Source organism: Vulpes vulpes, chromosome 5 (genome assembly GCF_048418805.1).
Source record: "Vulpes vulpes isolate BD-2025 chromosome 5, VulVul3, whole genome shotgun sequence".
NCBI lineage: Eukaryota > Metazoa > Chordata > Mammalia > Carnivora > Canidae > Vulpes > Vulpes vulpes.
In genome coordinates, this window is record NC_132784.1 from 124,515,253 (window position 1) to 124,540,083 (window position 24,831).

The 24,831-nt window shown below is 35.9% G+C and overlaps 1 protein-coding gene across 3 annotated transcripts in view; it reads right to left on the reverse strand.

Moving 5' to 3' along the window:
• Positions 1-2,796: 2,796 nt before the first annotated feature.
• ORC5 (origin recognition complex subunit 5) overlaps positions 2,797-24,831 on the reverse strand; it is a 78,169-nt gene continuing 56,134 nt past the window's right edge. For 2 of the 3 annotated variants that reach the window (XM_026006081.2, XM_072759914.1), the window contains 2 exons: positions 13,720-13,832; positions 2,797-3,589 (listed from right to left, as the gene is read on the reverse strand). In XM_026006081.2, coding sequence (XP_025861866.1) covers positions 3,544-3,589; positions 13,720-13,832 — 159 coding nt within the window. In that variant the 3' untranslated portion in view covers positions 2,797-3,543. The remainder of the gene's footprint in view (positions 3,590-13,719; positions 13,833-24,831) is intronic. The other variant, XM_072759915.1, reaches the window with a different exon arrangement.

Genomic DNA, 24,831 nt, shown 5'->3' on the forward strand with positions numbered 1-24,831 from the left:
CTGAACTATTCCAGGAAGTAAGTTCTACTCTCCTCTATACAGGTGCAAAAACAGATGCACAGATTCAACCCACCCAAGGTCGCACAGCTTGTAGAGATACAGCTGGTCTTCCACCCAGGGCAGTCTGACTCCAGAGCCCCAACTCTTGACTGCCGCCCTGGAGCCCTGACCCCCTTCTGACTTCAGGGCTTCATGAGCAGCGGCTTGTTAGGTCAGAATCCCTTCCAGAGTTCTTGAAAAGGAATTGCTTCAGCAATGAAGACCAATTCAGGAATTGAAACTAACTTGAAAGTAAGAGGGAAGAGGGTACAGGATCTTCACCTAACTAGGTATATACCTGAGTCATGATAACTAAAAGAAAATATTTTTTGAATGGCTAGTCAACCATATATATATATATATATATATAAATCTAAAACCCCACAGCATGGTTAACTTTCTTCTCCTACCGCCTAAATAATTTTTAGATCTAGGCAGAACACTTGTGGAGCATAATTTAAGTGCTCCTCTCTTTTTACAAATGATGCACCATAACATTGTTCTAATTATATAGAAAACAAAATGATTTCCTGATAAATTCCAACATAGTATATTTCACATATTTTGCCATGTTTGGTGTTAGAAATTAAAATGTTTAGAGATTTTATTTATTTTGAGAGAGATAAAGAGCACAAGCATATGAGCTGGGGAGGGTTGGAGGAGGAGGCAGGAGAGGGAGACAGAAATGGAAAGAATCTCAAGCAGACTCCCCTTGCTGAGTGGGACGGTCAAGGCAGGGCTCGATCCCAGGACCCTGAGATCATGACATGACTAAAATCATGATCTGAGCCACCCAGGCCACCCCGAAGATGTTTATAAAGTGTATATTAAAACTAGGGTTGAAGAAAGTTGAATTCTTTTCTTGTGATGAGAACTTTTAAGATTTACTCTCTTTGCAACTTTTAAATACTCAACACAATATTTACCATGCTACATAATACATTTCCACAACTTATTTTACAGCTGGAAGTTTGTACCTCTTGACTCTCTCTTCATCCATTTCACCTCCTACCCCACGCCCCCACCACCTCAATGCCCTTCCTTCCCTTGTGGCAGGCATCAGTCTGCTCTCTGTATCTAGGCATTTGGTTTCTTTTTCTTTTTTTTTAACTTCACATGTAAGTGAAATCAGAGTATTTGTCTTGCTCTGACTTATTTCACTTAGTGTAAAACCCTCAAAGTCCATCCACACAGCTGCAAATAACAAGATTTCATCCCTTTTTATGACTAAGTAGTATTTCATTGCATCTATGTACCACATCTTCTTTATATATTGATCTATTGATGGACCCTTAGGTTGCTTCCATATCCTGACTTCTGTAAATAATGCTGCAGTGAACATAGTGACACATATATATCTTTTCAAATTAGTTTTTCATTTTCTTCAGATAAATACCCAGAAATAGAGTTGCTGGATCATATGGTGGTTCCATTTTTAATTTGAGGAAACTCCGCACTGTCTTCCATAGTGGCTGCACCAATTTCTATTCCCAAGGCACCTCCTCTTCTCTTAATGCAAATATCTGGCCCATCAGCCAGCATAATTCTCATCATTAGATTCCTTCTTGTAATTGGAGATTCGTATCTTCCCATTACAGAATTTATTTGCAGATGACCCTTCTTAAAATGCTAATATCCATATTTAGCTCTGTTAGCCTTCATTTAAATAAATTAATCAAATTAGTGAGTCATTTAGCAATCCATTAGAAAGTAATTAACAAACAGAAGTTCCTATGGTCCAGTCAGGAGCAAGGAAATTCTGGTTACAAGGTCTTTGTAGGGAAGCCACATATAGGGCTGGACAGGACAGGCAAGGTGCTGGACAGGGGACAGGTAGCCAGCAGTGAGGAGTCACTCACATTCCTGGAAGTGTACTTTGCCTCCTTTTTATCCTTCACCTCAGTGCCCTATTTTACAATCCCTTTCCCCTGTGACATCCCACAGTTCTCTCAAAATGCAGATTGGTCCCAGCCTATCTAAGAAGGCTGCACAGCAGACCTGCCACTCTACAGCTAACTATGAGGTGAAGACTCCCCCAGGTGGCATTGCTCCTCCTTGAATCAGCTACCCATGTTGCTTTCTACTTTAATGATACCTGGATTTTTTTGTTGTTGTTGTTAAAGACTTTATTCATTTATTCATGAGAGACACAGAGAGAGAGGCAGAGACACAGGCAGAGGGAGAAGCAGGCTCCATGCAGGGAGCCTGATGTGGGACTCGATCCTGGGACTCCAGGATCACGCCCTGGGCCAAAGGCAGACACTCAACCACTGAGCCACCCAGGCATCCCGATACCTGGATTTCTATGCGCATGAAACCAAGCCTGAATTGGCAATGTACATGCCCTTCCCCTGGTCCTCATTTCTCCAAACATCTCCTGGAACACAAAATTTCACCATCTTCTGTGGGGCAAGAGATGTAGGGCAGGGTGGATGTCATCCTTTGGAAGGCCAACAGGAAGCCCATTCCTTCTGCCCCTCTCATTACCCCTAAACAAATTCAAGAACACAACTGCTTATTTTTTTTGATCTAGAATGTGGCAGACAATAAGTACATGAAAGTTTATCTGGTCGTGCCTATTATGAGAATTTTTCTTCAAAAAACAAATGAAAGAATAAAATGTCCCTGAAATGTAAACTAGGCTCTATAATTAAGCACTTTAAATCTGTTCAGAACAATTTTCAAGTATTCAACTGCTAATGGAAAGCTTCTTCAAAAATATGAACAAATAAGAAAACCAGACCCAAGGTCCATAACTGATATAAGAAAACATTTTATTGTGGAACTCTTAAAGACCAATGATTTAAAAAAGAAAAGAAAACCATCATGCAGATTAAAAAGCTAGGTTGGGTGGTTAATTGCAAGAGTGACCAGAAAAACCATACACAGGCATATTGCAGATTCTAAGCAGGCTTAGAGATGGAAAGCTGGCCTATATCTGATCAAACTACCTTGTGCTTTTTGAGAAACTCAGGGTGAAGGATAAGCATATACAAGCGTGGATTTAAAAAAAACTTCTATTTATTATATTTTGCAACTATGATCTTTTAAAACGGTGGCCTTAGGAAAATCTGCTTTGGCAAGCAACTGCAGAGGCTCCTGTGGAGAGGAAGTGAAAAGACTGGGCTTATATACAAGGGCTGCTGGCACGTTCAAAGCGCAGGGGATAGTTCACAGAGCAAAATGTAGTCCTAAGTAAATGGGTTTCAGGCAATTTCAGTGTTAAGATAACATCATTAAGAGTAGAACAGATTGTGCTCAAACCCTGCTGTTTATAATTAACACGTTGCTTCCAAATACTCCAGGGTCCCTGGTAAATAGTCTTCTGCTCACATCCACCCAGACCAATCAGAGTGTTTTCATCAGATTCCATGCTGGGCCAGCACCTGTCTGGACAAATCCAATAGAGCCAAAGAACTCCTCTCCCTGGCCAGCTAAGTAGTTGGATGAACACAGCTTGGCTTAGTCATTGTCACAGTGTCCATATGGCTTTGAAGCTTGTTTTCACAAGAAATCATACAAGTATTTTATTATGTCAAAGTTCACCGTCCTATAAACAAAAATAGATAATATGTTAGCATCCTCATCCCCTAGACTGCTCAGCTTTGTATGTGTGATTCTGAGAAGCACATGCAAAACAGTTGACAACTAATGCTAACCAATCCTATAGTGCTATCAAAAGCACCATGATAGGGACAGAATTAATTTTATAAAATGTCACTAGGCATGAAGTTTCTTTAAGAAGTTTCCTTTTTTCTCCCATGCATAAAGTTTGCTTCTCTGAAAGAAAAAAGGAAACAAAGTTAGAATTAGAACTATTCAATATTCTGTATTTCAATTGCACTACAGAAAGTTTAGATTTCATTTCAAAGCTATTTGCTTTTTGTCTAATAACCAGAATAAAGTAATTAGAGATGCAAAAGTATTTAAATCTTCTCTGCTTCTGAACACTGTTTATCTTCCCAAACACCTGTTTTATCATTACATAATGCATAGCTCATCTGTCCTCATTTGTAGCTCTCATTCTTTTCAGTCTTTTAACACTGGTGACCTGTATGTGTATTGTAACTAAATCTGTATGATCCAAGAATATGATACAACAAACAGACGATGTGAATGTATATTTTTGTACTCTGATGGCAGGCAGAATAAAATAGCAGAGAGACAGAGCCATATAATTATTTTCCTTCCCCCAAACTCATTCTTCACTATAAATATTCAGACTTGGAGGTTTTTTATTTGAATAAGTGGTCAAAATAATTAGTTATAATGATCTAGCGATAAGTATAAAATTAAAGCCTTAACATATTCAATTCTGCAAAAATAATCATCCATGGGAGAACAGTCTTTTAAAGATTCACTAATTGCACACTCTTATTTATTAAACCATCATCGATTAATGTTTTTGTCTATCATTTTGTAATACATTTTCTAAAAAAGTTTCTAAGCAAATGACTGACATATTAAATATTGTTTAAAACTTGGAACAGGGAACTATGAATACTGCTTATGAAAACACATTTAAAAATAGCTCAAATGAGTTGCTCCAGCTATTGTGGTACCTAATGTAGGACCAAAGAATACCTTACTTGTTTCATTACAATAGTGCTTCTGAAGAATACTAAGCCTTTCCAAATGGTAAAAAAACACTGCCAAGACAATCCTGTTATCATTAACAGTAATAAAACAACTAAAAACAATTACTCAAAAAAAAAAAATCTCAGGCATAACGACATAAAATGTATGGTTATCATCTCAATCTATTTTAATGTTTTTCTTTTGTTCAATTCTAGGACCTTCCAAATATACTGGCAACAAAGTACCACTAAACATTTTTTTTAAATAAAGTCATAATTAATACAAACTTCCAGTTGGACTAAATTGCCAAAAAAACATAAATCACACTGGTTGAAACGATGTCTTTTTAGAGGATCTTTGAAGGAAACAGACATAAAGGCTATTTCTAACCACAGGCAAAAAGAGAAGGGGTATTTGTATATTTCTCCAGGCACATATACCCACCACCATAACTTTGGGTCTTAAGGTTATAAACCTAAAGTAATGAGTTAAGGTGGACTTAATGTTAACTTTTATTGTTTTGCGGTTTTTTAATTTTTTTTATTTATTTATGATAGTCACAGAGAGAGAGAGAGAGAGAGGCAGAGACACAGGCAGAGGGAGAAGCAGGCTCCATGCACCGGGAGCCCGACGAGGGATTCGATCCCGGGTCTCCAGGATCGCACCCTGGGCCAAAGGCAGGCGCCAAACCGCTGCACCACCCAGGGTTCCCTGTTTTGCGGTTTTTGTTTTTTTGTTTGTTTGTTTTTGTTTTGTTTTGCGGTTTCTTGACATAGTGTGGAAAAAATTTAGATGCAGGTAAGATTAAAACATACATTTCAAAACTACATGATTAGAAATTATTGTAAGAGACAATCACACAAAATGACTAATACAAAGACACACCTACAATACTAAGAGGGAAAAGGAGAACAGAATTACAAGTCGGTAGTGACAGCACAGGAGAAGCATCTGTATGACCTGGACTAGAAGAGAACATGAACAAATGAAATGCTGTGATTTGTTAGTGGCAGGACTCCTTTACTTTACTCAATCTAGCTGTGTAACTTTGAGTTTCTGCAATAAAGTGTTTTTTGATAGAACGAATGGACTGACTTAAAAACACTACACTATTTAGGTATATTCATTTATAAAAGTTCACTACATTTCATTTCTCTGCTTTGCCACTAAAAGGTACTCAAGCAAACTGAATGATACCATTAAGATTTTTGGATTTTTTTCAAGACAGTAAATTATTCAGGAATTGAGTATGTAAGATCATTCCTTTAAGAAACATTTACTGCCCAAGATGTACGAATGTCTTTATCATCCTTCCATCCCCTCGCCCAGTGTAAACAAACAGGTGACTTGCTATCTGGTCCCACATTTATTATTCTAAGATATGGCAGATTTTGAAAGAATAACTACAAGGAAAACATCAAAAATTATGTCACACATTCCAAAGATAACTTTGAGCTTTACAGGACTCAGAGACAAACAATTCACTGTAAAAAACACTTTAAATTTCTATAAAGACAATTATGTACTTTCTATGTGCTTTCTCTTCAGATGCATATTAAATTTATATAAATATGATTTTAAGATTCTGGATAGTTTTCATTTACTACAGAAGATTCATAGCACTGAAATGAGTTATTTTCTAAAGTAAGCATATAAAAAAAACAGGATAAGCCCAAATAATATTAGTGACAATTTGCCTAGGGATAATTAATTCTTAAATTAGAATCTGGAATACTTTAATACAAGTTAGTTAAATGGCATATCTAAGGATTTAATTTTGCCTTTATCCCCTATTTCACTTTATTGATTCTTTTACTACACTGAAATACTGTTTTTCAGAAAAACCATGAGAGACTCCTAACTCTGGGAAACAAACAAAGGGCTGCAGAAGGGGAGGTGGGTAGGCACAGGGTAACTGGGTGATGGGCGCTCAGGGGGCACGTGATGTGATAAGCACTGGATGTTGTATGTTGGCAAATTGAATTTAAATAAAATATATTTTTTAAAAAAAGAAATGCTGTTTTTCTCATGGGATACTATTTTATTCCATTCTACTTTTGTGGGCAGTTTGGGTTCTTTTTTGGTTTGGGTCCACTTACAACTTGCAATGGGACAACTTCAAGCAACCTTGTTATTTTATGTTGTCTTCCCCAATGACTGTGTAAGAAAGAAACTTAAAACTACCATTCACGGGATCCCTGGGTGGCGCAGTGGTTTGGCGCCTGCCTTTGGCCCAGGGCGCGATCCTGGAGACCCGGGATCGAATCCCACATCGGGCTCCCGGTGCATGGAGCCTGCTTCTCCCTCTGCCTGTGTCTCTGCCTCTCTCTCTCTCTCTCTGTGACTATCATAAATAATAAAAAATTAAAAAAAACTACCATTCACATTAAGAACAACCCAAGGACAGTATTTAATAAGCTTCTCATCATCTGTCTTCTCCCATATTCTACCTCCTTATTTTGTGCTTCCTTTAAGGACTCCTACTGCTTCTCTGTACAAACTTTTCCACCATTCCTTGGTCAATAAAGTTCTCTATGTCCTCCACCTCTTCTATGAATGTTTTTTTCTCTTCTGGGCTTAACGGAAATCTGGCTCCCTAAAGGACCTTGCCTCTCTTCAACTCTTTCCAATAAGGTTAGACTCCAGGCAGTCCTGTTGGGTGGGGGTCGCTATCCTGATGCAAAAAGCTCTGCTCTCCTCCGAGACTCAGATTATTCCATTCACCACCCTGTGTCCCCTTGCCACTCTGTCTTAGTCACTGAATTATGCAGCATTCAGTTCAGTGTTCCTCTCCATCCCAAGATCAGCATCAGCCTTTAGTGACCTCACTGCACATCTGTCTTTCCTACCTCCAAATGACCTCCTTTTCTACTCTCATGATCATATTCAGAAATATTCTACCTCTAAAAACATAAATTCAGGCATTCTATTCTCTGATCACCAAGCTCTTTCTCTAAGCTTTCTGGAACACTTGACACAACCAGTTCACAAACCCCCTCACTTTCTCCTGATCCACAAACACTTACTGAGTATTCCGTGCTAGGCTCTGAACTACTGAACACTATCCCTTTGCTATCCCAGTATTTAGCCCATGGAATGCTATTAGAGAAGATTCTAAGTTTCACAGATTGGTGTCTCTGTAAATTCAAGGTCAGGAACCTTAAATGGGCCTTTAGTACTCCCAGCTAGTTCCTTCCCCTGATAGCACCTTCCTCCATTCCCCACAGCAGCTATTTCAAATATCCACGTTCCTCTCAAACTGCTACTACCTTATCCTTGGTCTCAGTTTTGTCTACTCCTTTAAAGGCAAAATAGAATACATCAGAATTCCCTCAACTTCTTGCCACCAAACTTCTAAACTTGGCTCCATCTGAATCCACTTCTTCCTCATGTTATAATGCACAGAGTCCCCTCTTTCATCTAGGGCTATTTCTTTCAACTCTGTTGAAAGATCCCATATTAATATACCATTTCAGGCTTTAATCTCTCTCTGTCTTCTGTACCATTAACTCTCCTCTATCATCCCTTTCCCATTTGGCACTTAAATATGTTCAAACCTTTAAATAACAACCCTCTCACAACTCCACAACCCCTTCAGTAGGTAACAATCCTCTCTTCTCTTCACAGCAACAACAAAATCCTAGGTTCATGAGGATAGGATACAGATCTGTTCTATCTTTCACTATATCCTCAAAGCCCAGCAAGCCCAGCAGAGTGATTATAATGGGCAACACAACAAATGTTAAGTAAACAAATGAATTAAAAGTATTCTATTTGCTGCATCAATTTTCTTATAAATACTATATAAGTATGCTATAATCTGACTTCTAACTCACTGTATTCCTTAAGTGTTCCTGATAAAGTTACAAATGACCATTTTATCATTAAATCAGATGGACTCTGCTTGATTTCTCGGCATCAGTTGCCTGTTTTGATCATTACTCCCTTCCCTTAGATATTCCTACTTTTTTTTTTGATATATAACTCCCTATATATAACTGCTTTACCAACTTAAGCTTGTATTTTTCACTAGTATTTTTCTGTGTTTTTATGCTTCAAAAGTATGATTTTTAGTAACTGCATAGTGGTTTTTAAAAAAATAAGAATGTACATACAATAAACTACTGATTCATTCCCTTGTTTTGGACATTTAAGCTGTGTCCTCTGATCTAATCATTCATTCTCTACCACAGGAGTCTGGAACTTGACATATCTACCTCTTCTATGGTAACCATCCTTGAGATCTCTCATCTCTACCACACCTTGATTTGGAATGAAGCTCTGTCTCCTTAGCGCCCTTCTTGTTGCTGCCCAAAAAACAAGCCTACAAAGCTTCCTTTCGTCTGAAGCCTTAATGTTAATCACTATAGGAAAACATGAACTATTTATGTATTTAGCACATACTAAGTTTAAAGCATTGTTTAAGTTTGAGGTAAGGCAGTGTTTGACAATCTCTGTTTTGAGCTTCAGGGACTTATACTGTAGAAAGAAAGATGAACTCTAATTATTAAGTAATTAATTATAATTATGGTAAGTATCAAAAGAAAACAATGAGACCTGTATACCTACATAGTGTGACTGGAGTGGGGGGATGATGGCGGTCATGGTATGTTTAAGAATGCTTCTTTTCATTTAAATTGAAATCTAAAGGTTATGCAGCAGTTAGCTAAATAAAGGAGGAAGAGATGTAAAGTGCTGCGTTTGCAAAGATAGGAAGCAGAATGGTGAATATGAAGAACTAAAAAACAGCCAGCGAAGTTAAAGAACAGACACCTGGGGGAGCAGTTTCGTACTAGAAGTGGCTGGGCAACACAATGATGCAGCAGGGGCCAAATCATAGGGGCTTTCATAGGCTACATTAAAGATTCTTGTTTTTTTATCCCAAAAGTCATAGGAAACTACTGAGGACTCTGTTTTTTCTTTTTTAAAGTAAAATTGATGTATAATGTTATATTAGTTTCAGGAGTACAACATATTGATTCCACAATGCTATACATTACTCAGGGTTCACACACTAAGTGTAGTCACCATACAACATTATCACAATCTTATTAACTATTTCTTAAGCTGTATTTTTCATCTCCATGAATTACCTATTTTGTAACTTGAAGTTTGCACCTCTTAATCCTTTTAATCTATTTCATCTGTCTCCCCCACCCATTTCTCTGGAAATAACCAATTTGTTGTTTGTTTTTAAAGAGTTTGTTTTTTAGATTCCAGATATAAATGAAATCATATAATTTCATTTTCATCATTTCATTCAAATAATGAGAAATCATTATTTCTCTTCTCAGCCTGATTTATTTCACTTAGCATAATACCTTCTAGATCCATCGATGTTGTTGGAAATGGCAAGATTTTTTATATGAATGAGTCCATTGCATTTATGTATATCTTTAACCATTCATCTATCAAAGGACACTTGGGTTGCTTCCATATCTTAGCTATTGAAAATAATACTGCAATAAACATAGGGGTGCGTATATCTTTTCAAATTAGTGGGCTATTTTTTGCAAGGAGTTAATGTCCAAAATATATAAAGAACTTACACCACTCAACAAAAAAAAAAAATCCAATCCCAAGTAAAAAATAGAGGATTAAAAGATGATTTTTTAAAAAGAAGATTAAAAGAGATTAAAATATAAACAGAGGACCTAAACAGATACTTTTGCAAAGAAGATATATAGATGGCCAACAGCCACATGAAAAGATGCTCAATGAATCCATTAGGAAAATGCAAATCAAAACCACAATGAGATAATACCCCACACCAGTCAGAATGGCTAGTATCAAGAAATAACAAGTACTTGTGAGGATATGGAGAAAAGGGAATGCTCATGCACTATTGCTAGGAATAGAAGTTGGTGCAGCCCCTATAAAAAACAGTACAGAGGTTCCTCAAAAAATTAAAAATAGAAATACCATGAGATATAATAATGCCACTATTCAGTATTTATAAAAAAAAAATAAAAACACTAATTCAAAAAGATACATTGAAGACTTTTAAGTAGGAGGGTGCCATTAAATTTGTATAAGATCATTCTGGCTATAGTGTGGACAACAAATTATAAAGGATAAGAGTAAAAAAAGACCAATTAGGAGACTATTAGAGAAGAGATGGTGGTGGCTGGTTTAGAGGAGTAACATTACAAATGGTAAAAGTGAACAAATTTGAGATCTATAGGAGGGACTTAGTAGTCAAAAGGACTAATGCTTGGATACTGTTTGAGTGTGGGAGAGAAATGTCAAGAATGACTCTAGGTTTCAGGCCTGTATGATGTGGCCGACTGTAATGTTAACCACTGAAACAGGCAACACTGGAGGAAAGCTGGGTCATTCTTTTTTTTTTTGGTGGCAGGCAGAAGTAAAGGTTAGAATTCCTGAGTTCAGTTTTGGAAATGTATTGATGTAGCTGAGAAACATCCAATAAAGGTCAAAAATATTAGAATAAAGGTCTGGCCTTTAAAAACTGAGGAGTTATTAATACAGAGATGGTAGTTTAAGTCATGGGTATAGCTAAAATTGCCTAAGGAAGAAGTACGGTATGAAGAGAGGAATGAGCCAAGTCTTAAGGACCCGCTACATTTAAAGGTCGGGTAAAAGGGATAAGCTGGCAAAGGAGTCTTAGAAAAAAACCAAAAATTAAAGAGGAAAACCAGAAGAGTGGAATCATGGGCTCTTAGAAAAGAGAGTTTTAAGAAGGGGAGTGGTCACCAGTGTTAGATGCCACTGAGAAGATAAACAGCCTGAGAACATTTCAAAAAAGGTGCTGGAGAAAATGTAGGAGATAAAATTCAGATCACAAGGGGAAGAGAGACCCCACCCTACTGAAAAAGGAAAGAGAGAAGATGAGCACCAGGTAGGTAGTAGCTAAAGCAGTTCTCAACTGATGGTTTCAATTTTGTTCTTCAAAAGAATGAATGCTGAACAGAGTTCATTTGAATAGAGTCAAGAATCTTCAAAAAGAAGCCTGTGAATCATGTGTTCTATTCTTCAACAGAATAGGGTGGAATGGGTGGGAGGCTGCTAGAAGTTAATCAAACAAAAGGAAAATGGGGAAACAGCCAGATTGTACAAGTCTCAAAGAAGTCCACGTTTCCACAAGCGGGGGGCTGACGCAATCTGGAAGTGGCAACAAGAAGGAAGGCTGGCACTTCAGGAGCATCCAACCTTGACGATTAGCGTTTGAGATAGTAAGTAGCTACCACTACAGGTAACTTCAGGGGAAGGAGTGTCCCCAGTTAAGAGTCAGGTTTTCATTAAGGCAATGAGGAAGGATATTAGAAGACAGCAGGATATGGGAGGGAGAGAAAGAAAAAATAGACTAAATGAGCAGAAAAGGAACACAAAACATGGGGATAAGGGAGCGGAAGAGGGAAGATGTAGGAAGAAGGAAGTGGTTATTCTTTGGACACTGCCCATGGAAAGCAAGGAAGAGAAAACGAGTAACAAAGCAAGTTGTAGAGTTTCCAAGTTCTAGGACAGAATCCAAGGTCTACAAGTTCTGTTCCCTTCTCAGGTGATAAATGGAAGTGCACTTCTCTGGATGTGTTTAATATCACTGATGCTATGAATTAAGTTTCTGTTTGGTTTACTATATATTATCATATTGGAGATTCATAAGCTTCTGTCCTGTATATGTTTATGTTGGGGCACAACCCAACACATTCAGAGTAATGATGAAATCCCTGGAAGAAATAGGTTTCATTAAAAAATTATGTCTTTGATGGAGGCTCTTAGATACAGAAGTTTTTAAAATCATTGTTTAGAAAAAGAAAGGTACTGCTTTACAGCCACACTGAATACACTCAAAGTTTCTGTTCAATTTTTTTTGGGTAAGAGTTTGCCCAGTTTTGCCAAAACAACACATTTCAAAACACCCATTTTATGTTTCAGAGTCCACATGCCACCAAAATATCTCAAATACCTGCATCATAATATCACAGAACTTTTTCCTCTACACAGAAGAGACTTCAGGGCAGAGGATGCCAACCTACAGACTTTACAACTTTAGAAAGCTCTTAACTTCATTTGAGGAGACCTGCAAATCCATACCCATGTCAAGCACTATTTTAAGCCTGAATAAATAATGTTTCATGCCTATATATAATTTTGAAATATATGTAAATATTTTCAAGATTAATTTTGAAAGATATTAAAATTAAATCTTCATATTCAGATGAGTTGGAAAAGCACTGTCTTACAGACTGTCTTGTTCCACCTACCAGTCTCCACACATGTTACTGCTACTATAAGGCCTGACAGACTGCTAGCCAGCTGCAACCATGAGATGAGGTGATTTAGTATAAATGGCTGGAACATTTTTCATGACAGTAAGTAGACTTCTTTGTGAGGAAACTTTGTTACATTTTTAGACAGCTCTTATTTTGACAGACATACTTTCTTCCTTAGAACTTCTAATGGTCTACAACTACTCAGTAGTCTCATCCATACTGTATAAGAAAGTCCCTGATATACTCGATAGACAGTGACTATATCCTTCCTAGGGTTTTTCTCTCCTACCCTGTCTGTCAGTCAGGGAAGTGACTTGACTCCTCATTCTACCATTCCACCACTCTCCTCCTGTCACCCCTTGGCATGTGCCCATTTATCAATGCCCCTGTTAAAGCGCAAAGCACAGGACAGCACACCAGATTTGTTATGCCTATAGGAAAACAGAGCACACCTATTACATCCCGGGAATGAGACACCAGGATTGTTGAAACCTTGCAGCCAGCTAAAATACTCAGGTCTTAAGCCAGGCCTCTCCTACTTTGTTTTAGGACATCTGTGTTTTTTGTAGTCAACTGTCTGTTAAATCCTACCTTGCTTCTATGGGACTATTTTCCAGTCTTTTAAGGTCTTTCAGAATCTTCCTTTTTGTTATCTAACAGATTAGCTACTTCTCCCAATTTTATGTCATTTGTAAAGTGATGAGAGGATTCATTCTATAGTGAAACTGATTCATTCTTGGCACTTAAATGATCTTCTCTTACTTAAATGACTAATGACATTACATTAGGAAGAACATTTAATTTTTATATTTAGTATATCATTTACATAATTCAAGACATTTTACATTAACGATTATTCTATGCTTACCTAGCAATAGCTCTGATGAACTCTAGAGATACTGTGCATTTGTATTTTGGTCCATCAAGCTGATCATCATGGCCAACCAGGGTTAAGAGCTGGAGGGTCACTAAAGAGGTAATCTAAAAATAAAAAAATAAAATAAAAACATTTTTATGAGCTGTTTTGATGAGATTACGTGAAGCTCTCAAATCTAAAATGTTCTGTAGTCCTTTTAGTAAAGACATATAACTGAAATCATATGAATAACTGCAGAAAATATAACTTTGAAATTGGTATACAGAAATCTGTATATATGCTTGAAGTACTAGTTAAATTAATTATCAGTCTTTAAGGATTCCACCAAAGATGGTTTGTTTCATTAATGATTCACATGATTGCTAATCTTTAAAGCATATTCCTTCTGTACTCAGAATCTTAGGGAATTTCTATTGTAACACTTAAGAATATCAAATCTGCACTCCCTTGAGAACTGAGCAGTTAAAACGTAGATGTGGGCCTTTTCCAGAGTTGGGTAGCTGGTTAGATGAGAGAGAAATACATCCTTCAGACCTGGGCTTAGTCTTGCTTTAAAACTGATCACCAACTAGGTAATCAGGAAAACACCAAAGGATTGATACTGTCAAAACCTGGGACACCTGGTGGCTTAGCAGTTGAACACCTCTGCCTATGTCTCCCTCTGCCTATGTCTCTGCTTCTCTCTGTGTATCTCTCATGAATAAATGAATAAAATCTTAAAAAAAAAAATACTGGCAAAACCAAAAGTGCATTTTGACAGGTCAAACCAAAATATAAGATAACTTTACATTCATAAGCCCAACAAAAGCATTATGTATGCTAATATCCAAAAAGCAAGCTGATCCAAGAGCTGGAATTCCTTGAGCAGCACAATCTCTTCTCCCTACCCCCCAATTTCTTATTCTCATCTCTTGGACAACAGAAGAAGAGGTCAACAATGGCAACAAGAAAAGATATGGAGACTTTGCTTTGTGTCAACATAAGGGATAAGAGTTTTTAAATCTGTAATACCTAATCACAAGTCTTAGCAATTAAAAATACTCAATTTGAGACTAATATTTTGCAGATGCTTGGTAAACATTCTATGAGTGATTAAAAATAATAGCAGTAATGATTTGCTTGGTACCAAGGATTTGATACACAGTATCTCATTTATTCCTCAAAATCTTAGAAGGTGGACATTATTACATTCACTTTATAGATGATCCTTAAAGGTGTTAAGTAATTTTCTCCAGATCCTAGAGTTGGCAGGTGGCTTAGCAAGATTTCAAACCTAGAGTCCCTGCTCCTCCTACTATACTACACATACACCATTCTGTCTCCTGTTAAAATTCTAAAGAGAAAAGTGTTATGCAGTGTTCAGTCAGCTGTCATTACTTTATTAACAAATTAAAAAATGAACAGATGGTAGATACCATAGTATTTTATATACAGAAAATTCTATACTTAGCAAATATGAAGCATTTTTGCTAATTAGAAAAAACATTTTGTGTTAATACATCAAAATATGAAGCTCTCACTCAAAACCCTAAGACTTTAATTTTTAATTCAATATCACAAATTAGGTTATGCCTTGAAATGTTTTTTATAGATGTTGTGTGAAAAGAGTTATGCATTCTGCAGCTGTTGTATGCTGTTTTACATGTCTATTAGATCAAGCTTATTTGCAGAGTTGAAATCTTACATACTCCATTTTTTATCTATCAAAATTGGCAAAGGCATTAACATTTTCCCATTATGAGAAGTTTGTCCTTTTCTTTTTGTAACTTAATTTTTGCTTTATATTTTTGATCCTGTTATTAAGTGCATTCACTTAAAAATCACTGTTTTGCTAGCAAATTAAACCTTTTCATTATTATCTAATGGTTGCTTTCTATAGTAATGCCTTTGCCTTACAATGTATTTTTTCTAATATTAATATACTTGTATCAATATTCTCTTAGGTGATAATTTTTCTTCCTTTTTTAACATTTTACTTTTGAAATATTACATTTTCTTAACTTTTGACAGTTATGTAAACAATATGTAGTGGGATTATCTTTTTATAGGCAGTCTGAGAGTCTTTATCTTTTAGTTAGACTATATGCTCCATTTGCTTGTACTGTAATGACATTCTAAAATTTTATCCCTACCATCGTTAACCTTTCTACTTGTTTTTCTTCGATTAGTCTTTCTTGCCTTTTAAAAAAAGAAAGATTTATTTGTTTGTTTATTTATTTATTTAAGACAGCATGAGTGTGCACATGAGTGGAGGGAGGGGCAGAGAGAGAGAGAGAGAATCTTCAAGCAGACTCCCTGCTGAATGTGGGACCTGAAGCTGGGCTCAATCCAAGAACCCTGAGATCATGACCTGAGCTAAAATCAAGAGCCAGATTGCTCAAACAAATGAGCCACCTAGGCACCCTTTTTTCTTGCCTTTTACTGAAATGAATTATAATACTTCCCCATTTTATCATTTGCTCTACTATCTTGGAAGTAGTTATACACTCCAGTACTAATTTCTTTTTTGATTTCTTCTTTGGCCCCCAAGACATTTTAGAATTCTTTAATTTCCAACTCATGAAGTTTTTCTAGTATTTTTAAATTTGAAGACTGTAGGGAGTGGGGATGGTAGGGGGTTGCTGCAAATCACAGGATGTGGTCTGTATACTAGCAATCCATTGAAATTTGTTGAGACACCTGGGTTGTCCAGGAGCAAAGAATGCACAGGGACCCGAATGTCACTGCAACAGAGTGAAAATGACCACAGTAGTCACCCTGTCTGCCCTGCCTGCCAGGCCCCTTCCCTCTTTGTCTCCAGCATGTGTCCAGCTGATAGTAACTGAGCACAAAACATGCCCACAAAATATGATGACCTCACACCACGCAAACAGACTGGAATGAGATAACAGTCTTCTCTCTTACTTACAGAAGTACCTATATAACATATCCTCCATTTTGTCTCTGCCTGCAAAACCTAAAATACTTAGTGTGGCTCTTTACTAAAAAGTTTGCAAACCCTCATTAGAAAATTGCTAGATTGAGGTAATTAATTTAACCAATGTGGAAATCCAGATGCTCACTGACTTGCCTGAAGTGATAATGACTGGACAGTGCCAGAAACTCAATTGGCTAGGATTTAGGTTTCCTAACTGTAATTCCAAAACTTTTGAAAATCGTAACTAAACTGAGATCACAGCTTAGAGAGCTAACATCTAATGAGTTGTATTAGACTTCTGTCTGAAAAAAAGAATGTGTTGATTGAATGGGGATGATCTGTAAAAAAGGAAGCATTCCCGAGAACAGAACTGGCGGTATGCCTCCAGCAACAGGACGAAAAGACTCTTTGCCCTTTCTGAGTAAGTCTCACTGTGGAGGTGGAGTTGTTTAGCTGTCACGCAAGGTATTAAGATCATCCAATAATCTCCTTCCCACTCCCACTCCTGAACCTATCTGATTCCAAGCTTAATCTTCTAATTTCAGATGAGAAAGAAAGAACAAAGTTAGGAAGACCTATCTTCTTCGACTTAGTACAATTCAGATTAGTCACTTCAACAATTTGAGCCTCAATTTTCAAAACTAAAAATCAGAATAACAACAAACCAACAATGTAGTATGTTCTAAGTATTTATGAGATGACAAAAAATGAGCAGAAAGTCAAGGTACTATTTCAATGCCAAGCACAGAGGAACTGCCTAATAAATCATACCTATTAAATAATCAGTATTTTAATTCTGAGTTTACTGAACTGATTTATTATTATGATTATTTATTTAGTTTACTGAGTTTATTGAACTGATCAGTAAACTTAAATGTCTCATCTGCTTAATTTTTTCAATATCTAGTCTGCTTAACAATATTTATCAATAAACTGGCATTCTGGCTTACATATCTGTCTCCTTATAATTAATTCTAATCATATTCCTGAGATACTGATCACCTATAGGAAAATCTACAAAACCCTACAAAAAACTTAAAAGCTAACAGCCAGTTCCTGAAGGGCCACCCAAAAACTGCTCTGGAGTCCTGACTCTATAGGCTACACGAACCAGATCTTACCACTGCTGCCCCTAGTCTCACTGAGCTTTCAACTTCCATTTAATTTTCCAAACTGTGACATGAAATTTTTAAACTTGTTTTTAGTACTTATATACATCAAGTGTTCTAGATGAGACACTGGTGTGTTTGAAGTTCATAAACTGTATCTGAAGGGAAATCAATTCCTTTATTCAAATAATTATATAAATAAGTGATAGGAAAAGTTTAAAAAATAGCCAAAATTAATGAACTGGTAACACTTGCTACCTATCTAGAAACTTAGTCATCAGACATAGATTTTCTAAGGGGATAAAAATCATTAGAAGGCAATCCTATTGTTTGACAACAAATTTACATTTATATCTTAGCCTTTGTTAAAGGGTGGACAGAGGAAAAGAGCCAAACCTTAATGGATCTCCTATGATCACCGTAAGAATGGAGCATCAGACAATGAATGACATGAAATGAATAAATGAAAGTTCCTTTCAATATGAAGCACAAAAGTAAGTGCTTCTTTATACTACTATCATTTTACAAACTTTTCCTAGATTCACTGACCTCACCTCTAGAACCACTTCTGTTTATTACCTGCCCAGCTTCTAAGCCACACTTCAGAAGAGATTCACCACAGGGAATACAAGACTCCACTATTATTCATATGAAGAAAGTAACATCTAGACTTTTACTAGAAACTAATCATATTTCTCTTCTCAACTTAAGCCAAAAATGAGTAATATTTGTTTTATAATGATCTATTACATACATTTTAAAATTCATTAGACAAATATTTATTGCATACTTACTATGCATTAACCATTTTGGCATATGTGCTATCTTCCAGTTCATAAAATTACAAATGGTATATCCCTTCTATCCTAGTGTTTGCCCCCAAATAATATAATGGTGTTCACAAATATCAAAATTGGTACATATTACAATAGAAATATAAAAAGAGTACTTTTAAATCATTACCATTAACTTTTATTTTTGAGACTTTAATACATATTAGGTGAAAAGTCAAAGACCTTGTTGTCTTGACAAATTTTGAATAAGACAGGGATTCAAATGAAAAGAGTCAAATAGGTAATCATTTCAATCCCATTAGATTCCTTCACATTTTCACTGGAAATGCAAAGAGGAAAATGAAATGATAGGAATGGGAATCCAGGTGATACAAAAATCAAAGAGAATCTGAAGTAAACTACAGGTGGCAGATTACTATTATTTTTCTTTTTTTTTTTTAGACTTTTTTTTTTTTTTATGATAGTCATACAGAGAGAAAGAGAGAGAGGCAGAGACACAGGCAGAGGGAGAAGCAGGCTCCATGCACCGGGAGCCCGATGTGGGAATTCGATCCCGGGTCTCCAGGATTGCGCCCTGGCCAAAGGCAGGCGCCAAACCGCTGCGCCACCCAGGGATCCCTACTATTATTTTTCTAAGTGAAGTTATTTCTATTGTTAGCATCCTTACCTTATCCCATGAAGATATAAGGAAAAGTAAAACTGATTCAAGGCAAAAATGATTTCATAAGCCAGTAAATGCTATTCTTAGTAACATTTTATATGCACATATGAGTAAAGTTAATGAATGGTTTAAAAAATTAAGTTATTCAGCATTTTTATGAAAGATAAAAGCTTCCATTTACCTAGTGTAGGAGTTAAAGTTCAATGAAACAAAAATGGTTAAAATTAAGTTGGTTGTTAAAAAAGTGTGGCCTTTTTTTTTTAGGTGCCATGCTTTTATGCACACAGAATGGATAATACTAAAAATACATATATGCACTTAGTGAAAACAGCATACAAGAGTAACTGTAGGATTCCCTTTATAGAAAATTCTAGAAAATGCAAACTGGAGTGTCCACTTGGGGATGGCAAGTTGGGTAGGGCTGGGAGAGAGAATATGAAAAAGGGCGCATGGAAACTACAGGGGCTATGAATTATTTATTATCACGACTCTGGTGATGCTCCCATTGCGGACACATATATGAAAAAATATATTTTATACTTTTAATAAATGCAGTTTTAATATATGTCAATACATCAATAAAGCTGTTAAGAAATAAAGATTCCATATAAAATCTGGACCTCCTCTTCCTCTAGAAATAATTTAACATCTGGCAAAGCACCATCACCCTTCCCTGTATCTTAGGTGATGTACCTATCAAATGAGGTCATCTGTAAAGTACTCAGCACAGTGCCTGGGACACAGTATTCAGTATTATGAGGTATTATTTACATTATTACTACCTATTAGCATTTATTTTTCAATTTCAAATTTAATGAGTTTTTCTAACAGCCCATTAATTTATTTAAAACCATATTATTTTATTTGAAAACACTGAATTTCCTATAGTGCTCTGAATAATATACCATGCTTGACTTGTTTAGAAACAAAGTAAAACTTAAAACTATCTGCAGGCTAAAAATATTAGTATTAAAAATGTAAAATTAAAAATTATATGGCAGCTTGGACCCACATGTAGAGAAAATTAAGGAATGTGAGAATAGTTCTGAGGAAACAACCCAAAATGCAGAAACATGGAAAATGTGAAAGAGATGATTGAACATATTTCTAATCAAAGATCTAGAAGGAAAACAGAGATGGACAAAAGGGGGCACAAGCAATATCTGAAGAGATAACAGATGGGAATTCATTTGAGGAGATGAAAAACAATAAACCACAGAATTAAAGAGGTAAATAAATCCAGAGAAGGAGAAATAAAAAGAAATCCATACCTAGACACGTCATAGTGAAAGTGTAGCCCACAAAAGATAAAAACAATTCTTGAAAGTAGCTAGAGAAGAAAACACATTACCTTCCAACAAGTGGCAGTTGGACCTACAGATTTCTTAAGAATAAGGAAAGCCATAAAATAGTGAAAAGATAGCTTCAATGTACTGAAGAAAATCACTGTTAACTCAGAACTGTACACAAAGAAAAACAATCTTTTAATACTGAGGATGAATTAAATGCATTTCTAAACTAAGAACAACCAAAAGTTTGCTACCAGGAGATCCTAAAATCATGGAAACTCCTAAAATGTGCCTCCAGGTGAAGGCAAGGCAACCAATTAAAAGGTGAAATGCAAGATGGAATGAAGAATGAAGAGTGGAAAATATGATGGTAAACCTAAATGAATGTGCCCACAGAGTTAACAATATTGTATTATGGGTTTAAAAAGATTAAAAGTGCACAATACCAAAAATATATAAATTGGAAGTACAGAAAATGAAGTTGAAATGTTCCAAGATCCCAAGGTATCTGAGAAAATAATATTAAATTTTACTTTGATAAGTATGAATGTTATAATTTTTAGAATAACAACCAAGAGAACAGAAACAAGAGGATGTACTCCTAAATTAGAGAGGAAAAAACTGAATTATAAAAATAATCAAAAAGAAAGTAAGAAACAAAAATAGAAAATAATAAAATTCTATTAGTCATTATTTTAAAAGTAAACTACTGAAAATTAAAAACAAAGATTATTAAAAAAAAAAAAAAAGAACAATTATACACTGTTTAGAAGAGATACCTCAAGGGCAGTCTGGGTGGCTCAGTCAGTCAGTTAAGCATCTGCCTTTGGCTCAGGTCATGATCCCAGAGTCCTGTGATCAAGCGGAGCTGAGCCAAGGAGTCTGCTTCTTGGGTTCTCTGCTCAGCAGGGAGTCTGTTTAGTCCTCTCTCTCTGCCCCTCCTCCCACTCATGCTCACTCTCTCAAATAAATAAATAAAATCTTTAAAAAATAAAATAAAATGGCTTTAAAAAATAGAAGAGATATTTCTAAAACAGAATACAGGAAAGTTAAATTCAAAGGACAGAATGAGATACATCAAATACTAACTAAAAAAGAAAAATCAAGTATATCAACACAGATAAATCTAATTTTACAAGAGATTTAAAGAAAGGTTCACTTAATAATGACAACATGCAGGCCCGATGTTTGTCTCTCTTACAAGATGAGTTGCTTGAGATCTTTACTACAAAGGGATGAGACATAGAACAAGATCAGCAGCCAAGGAATAATGGGGGTCTTTGGGGAAAGAGTACAAATCACTAAGAATCAAGACAAACTCATTATCCTTCCTATTTTGGAAAAAGGTAGGAATCACAGTAAGAAAGTAGGCCTGAAATTTCAAGAAGGATATACAGAAAAGAGTAAACACGGTTTCCTATAGCAAAATAAATTAATTAACTTCAATCTTCTCTATTTTTCTGTAAGGGATTCATTTGCTAAAGTAGGTTAGTAATAGTCATTTGAAACTCACATTAATCTTATTGTTAAATGTAGGTTTCTTAAGTAGTTGTCTTTTAAAATATAAAAAAACATTAATTACCATTACTCTGCCAGTGGCATTTCCTTATAATATTTCTTGTAACTTCTACTTTCCTGTGATTCAAATACTCTTCATATATTTAATCTTTTAACTAAAATTGTATGCTAAATTACTTTTACGTATTTTTTCATAAAGAAACGCAAAAATCTGTGTTTAATTTAGTTAAATTAGAATTTCAAGAATATTTTTGGATAGCTTACACTTTTATTACTTTTATCATATTAGTTACAATAAAATTCCAAAGACAGTAAGTAGAACCAGATAGTTCCTTAAAGTGACTACCAGAATTCCACGAATAATCATGTAAATTGTGCAAAGGATACAATATTGCTTTAAGATGTAGCAGTCAAAAGTCATTTCCAAACTATTAGTAAGATTACTGTAAGATTACTGCTCAACTGGGGGTTGGGGGGATGATTTAGGAAAGGTTAATACACAAAAATATCTAAAACCAAAATGAAGCAATTAAATTTGGATGTGATTTTTCAAATTAAAAATTATTAACTTCTAAGATTTTTTTTAAATATATATATATATTTTTAATTTTTTATTTATTTATGATAGTCACAGAGAGAGAGAGAGGCAGAGACACAGGCAGAGGGAGAAGCAGGCTCCATGCACCGGGAGCCCGACGTGGGATTCGATCCCAGGTCTCCAGGATCGCGCCCTGGGCCAAAGGCAGGCGCCAAACCGCTGCGCCACCCAGGGATCCCCTAAGATTTTTTTATTCCTTGACTTTACCACATGAAAACATAGAAACAGAGTTTAAGAGAGTATCACATAAAGCAGTGTACAAATGTACCAACAATTTACAAGTACTCTCCAGTTTATTATATCACTAGAGTAAAACTGAAAAAAAAAACCCCATGTACAAAGATTAACCTGTGGTATCAACACTTTGAATCTCAAACATATTAACTTATACGTAAATGAAAACTTGCAGAGGTTTTCATATATGAAGCTTTCGTAAAATTATTTCTATATATGCGTAAGCTCAAGGATAGCTACCTTCTTCTCTTCATTAGCCAATTCTTAAAAATTATCTAATTTTTATTTCCAATTGCATATTCAGGAAACTTTTAAGTACTGTGCATCTATTGATTTACTTCTTTGCCCAACTTTAAATGTTCATGACAGAATAATGAAATCCTATCTCCAGGTTGGCATTAATACCTAAATAGTTTGATATGGTCAGTGGGAATATGGCAGAGGGGTGAAGGTACTCAGGACCAGATTCATTATAGTGTCTCAGTTCTGTGTGTGTACCTATGCATACAGAAGGTACAGGTGAGACCACAGTCTCTCCCATCTGTCGCAGCAACCAATCTTGTCGCTAGTTATTACCATTGTTAAAACCCCAAATTCAAGAAATGATTCTGAGTAAGGCTCTGTTTCTAGCAAAGAATAAACTGGAATATACTGCAGTCAATAAAATTAATGTCTTAAAAGGATTTAATCTTGATTGGGTATAAATTCCCTAAATAACAATGGCAAAATATACTTGAATATTCTGAAAATAATTTTAGCACTAATTTTCAGAAGGTTTCTCATGCAATTGAACTGTGAATTACCCTTGAATATATTTTATAAACAAATACTAATAAAGAGCCTAGAAAGTAGAGTTAGAAAGAAAATATTAAAAAAATAAAATTAAAATACAGGAGAACTTTTGGTCCAAACAAAATGGCATAGATTCATATTTACTGTTCTTCCCTGGACAATCACACACTCTGGAAATAACCTAGGAAGCAATCAAAGGAGGACTGTGAAAGGTAGAAGAGGAGGATGAACCACTTACAGACCCACAACTAGAGGAACAATATAAAAGCAAGGAGTCCTGGGATTCCCCACCCAACAGCACAAAATGACCCCTAATTCTCAATTCAGAACAGAAAGCTACCCAGTTAGGCCTAATTTCTCCCTGAACTGAACACAAACCCTTCCTCCACAGAACTGGCAATTATGAGTTCTATGTCTCAAAACACTGTCTTTCATGAATAAAGTGGACATAAAGATATTCTCAAAATGAGGGAAAACTAAAGAATCTGTCCCTAGCAGATCTACCTTTAGAGCATGGTTAATGGAATTTCTTCAAACAAAAATGAAATGATCAAAGGAGGAAACCTGAGTGCTGAGAAACAAGACAAAACAGTGGAAAGAGCATGAATATATAGATAAATCAAAAAGACAATCTCTTTGTGAGTTTTTAAAATCATATGATTGGGGCACGTATGATTGGTGGCTCAGTGGCTGAGTGTCTACCTTTGGCTCAGGTTGTGATCCTGGGGTCCTGCATTGGGCTCCCAGTAGGGAGCCTGCTTCTCTCTCTGCCTATGTCTCTGCTTTCTCATGAATAAATAAAATCTTTAAAAAAATTAAAAAATCATATCTGATTAAAAATTATACCACCATTTGATATTCAAGACAATATTAAAACCACAATGAGATACCACCTCACACCAATGAGACTGGCTAAAATTAACAACTCAGTAAATAACAAATGTTAGGGATCCCTGAGTGGCGCAGCGGTTTGGCACCTGCCTTTGACCCAGGGCGCGATCTTGGAGACCCGGGATCAAATCCCACATCGGGCTCCCGAAGCATGGAAGCATGGAGCCTGCTTCTCCCTCCGCCTGTGTCTCTGCCTCTCTCTCTCTCTCTCTTTCTCTCTCTGTGTGACTATCATAAATAAATACATTTAAAAAAAAAGTCAAAATCTACTTAAAAAAAATAACAGATGTTAGCAAGGAT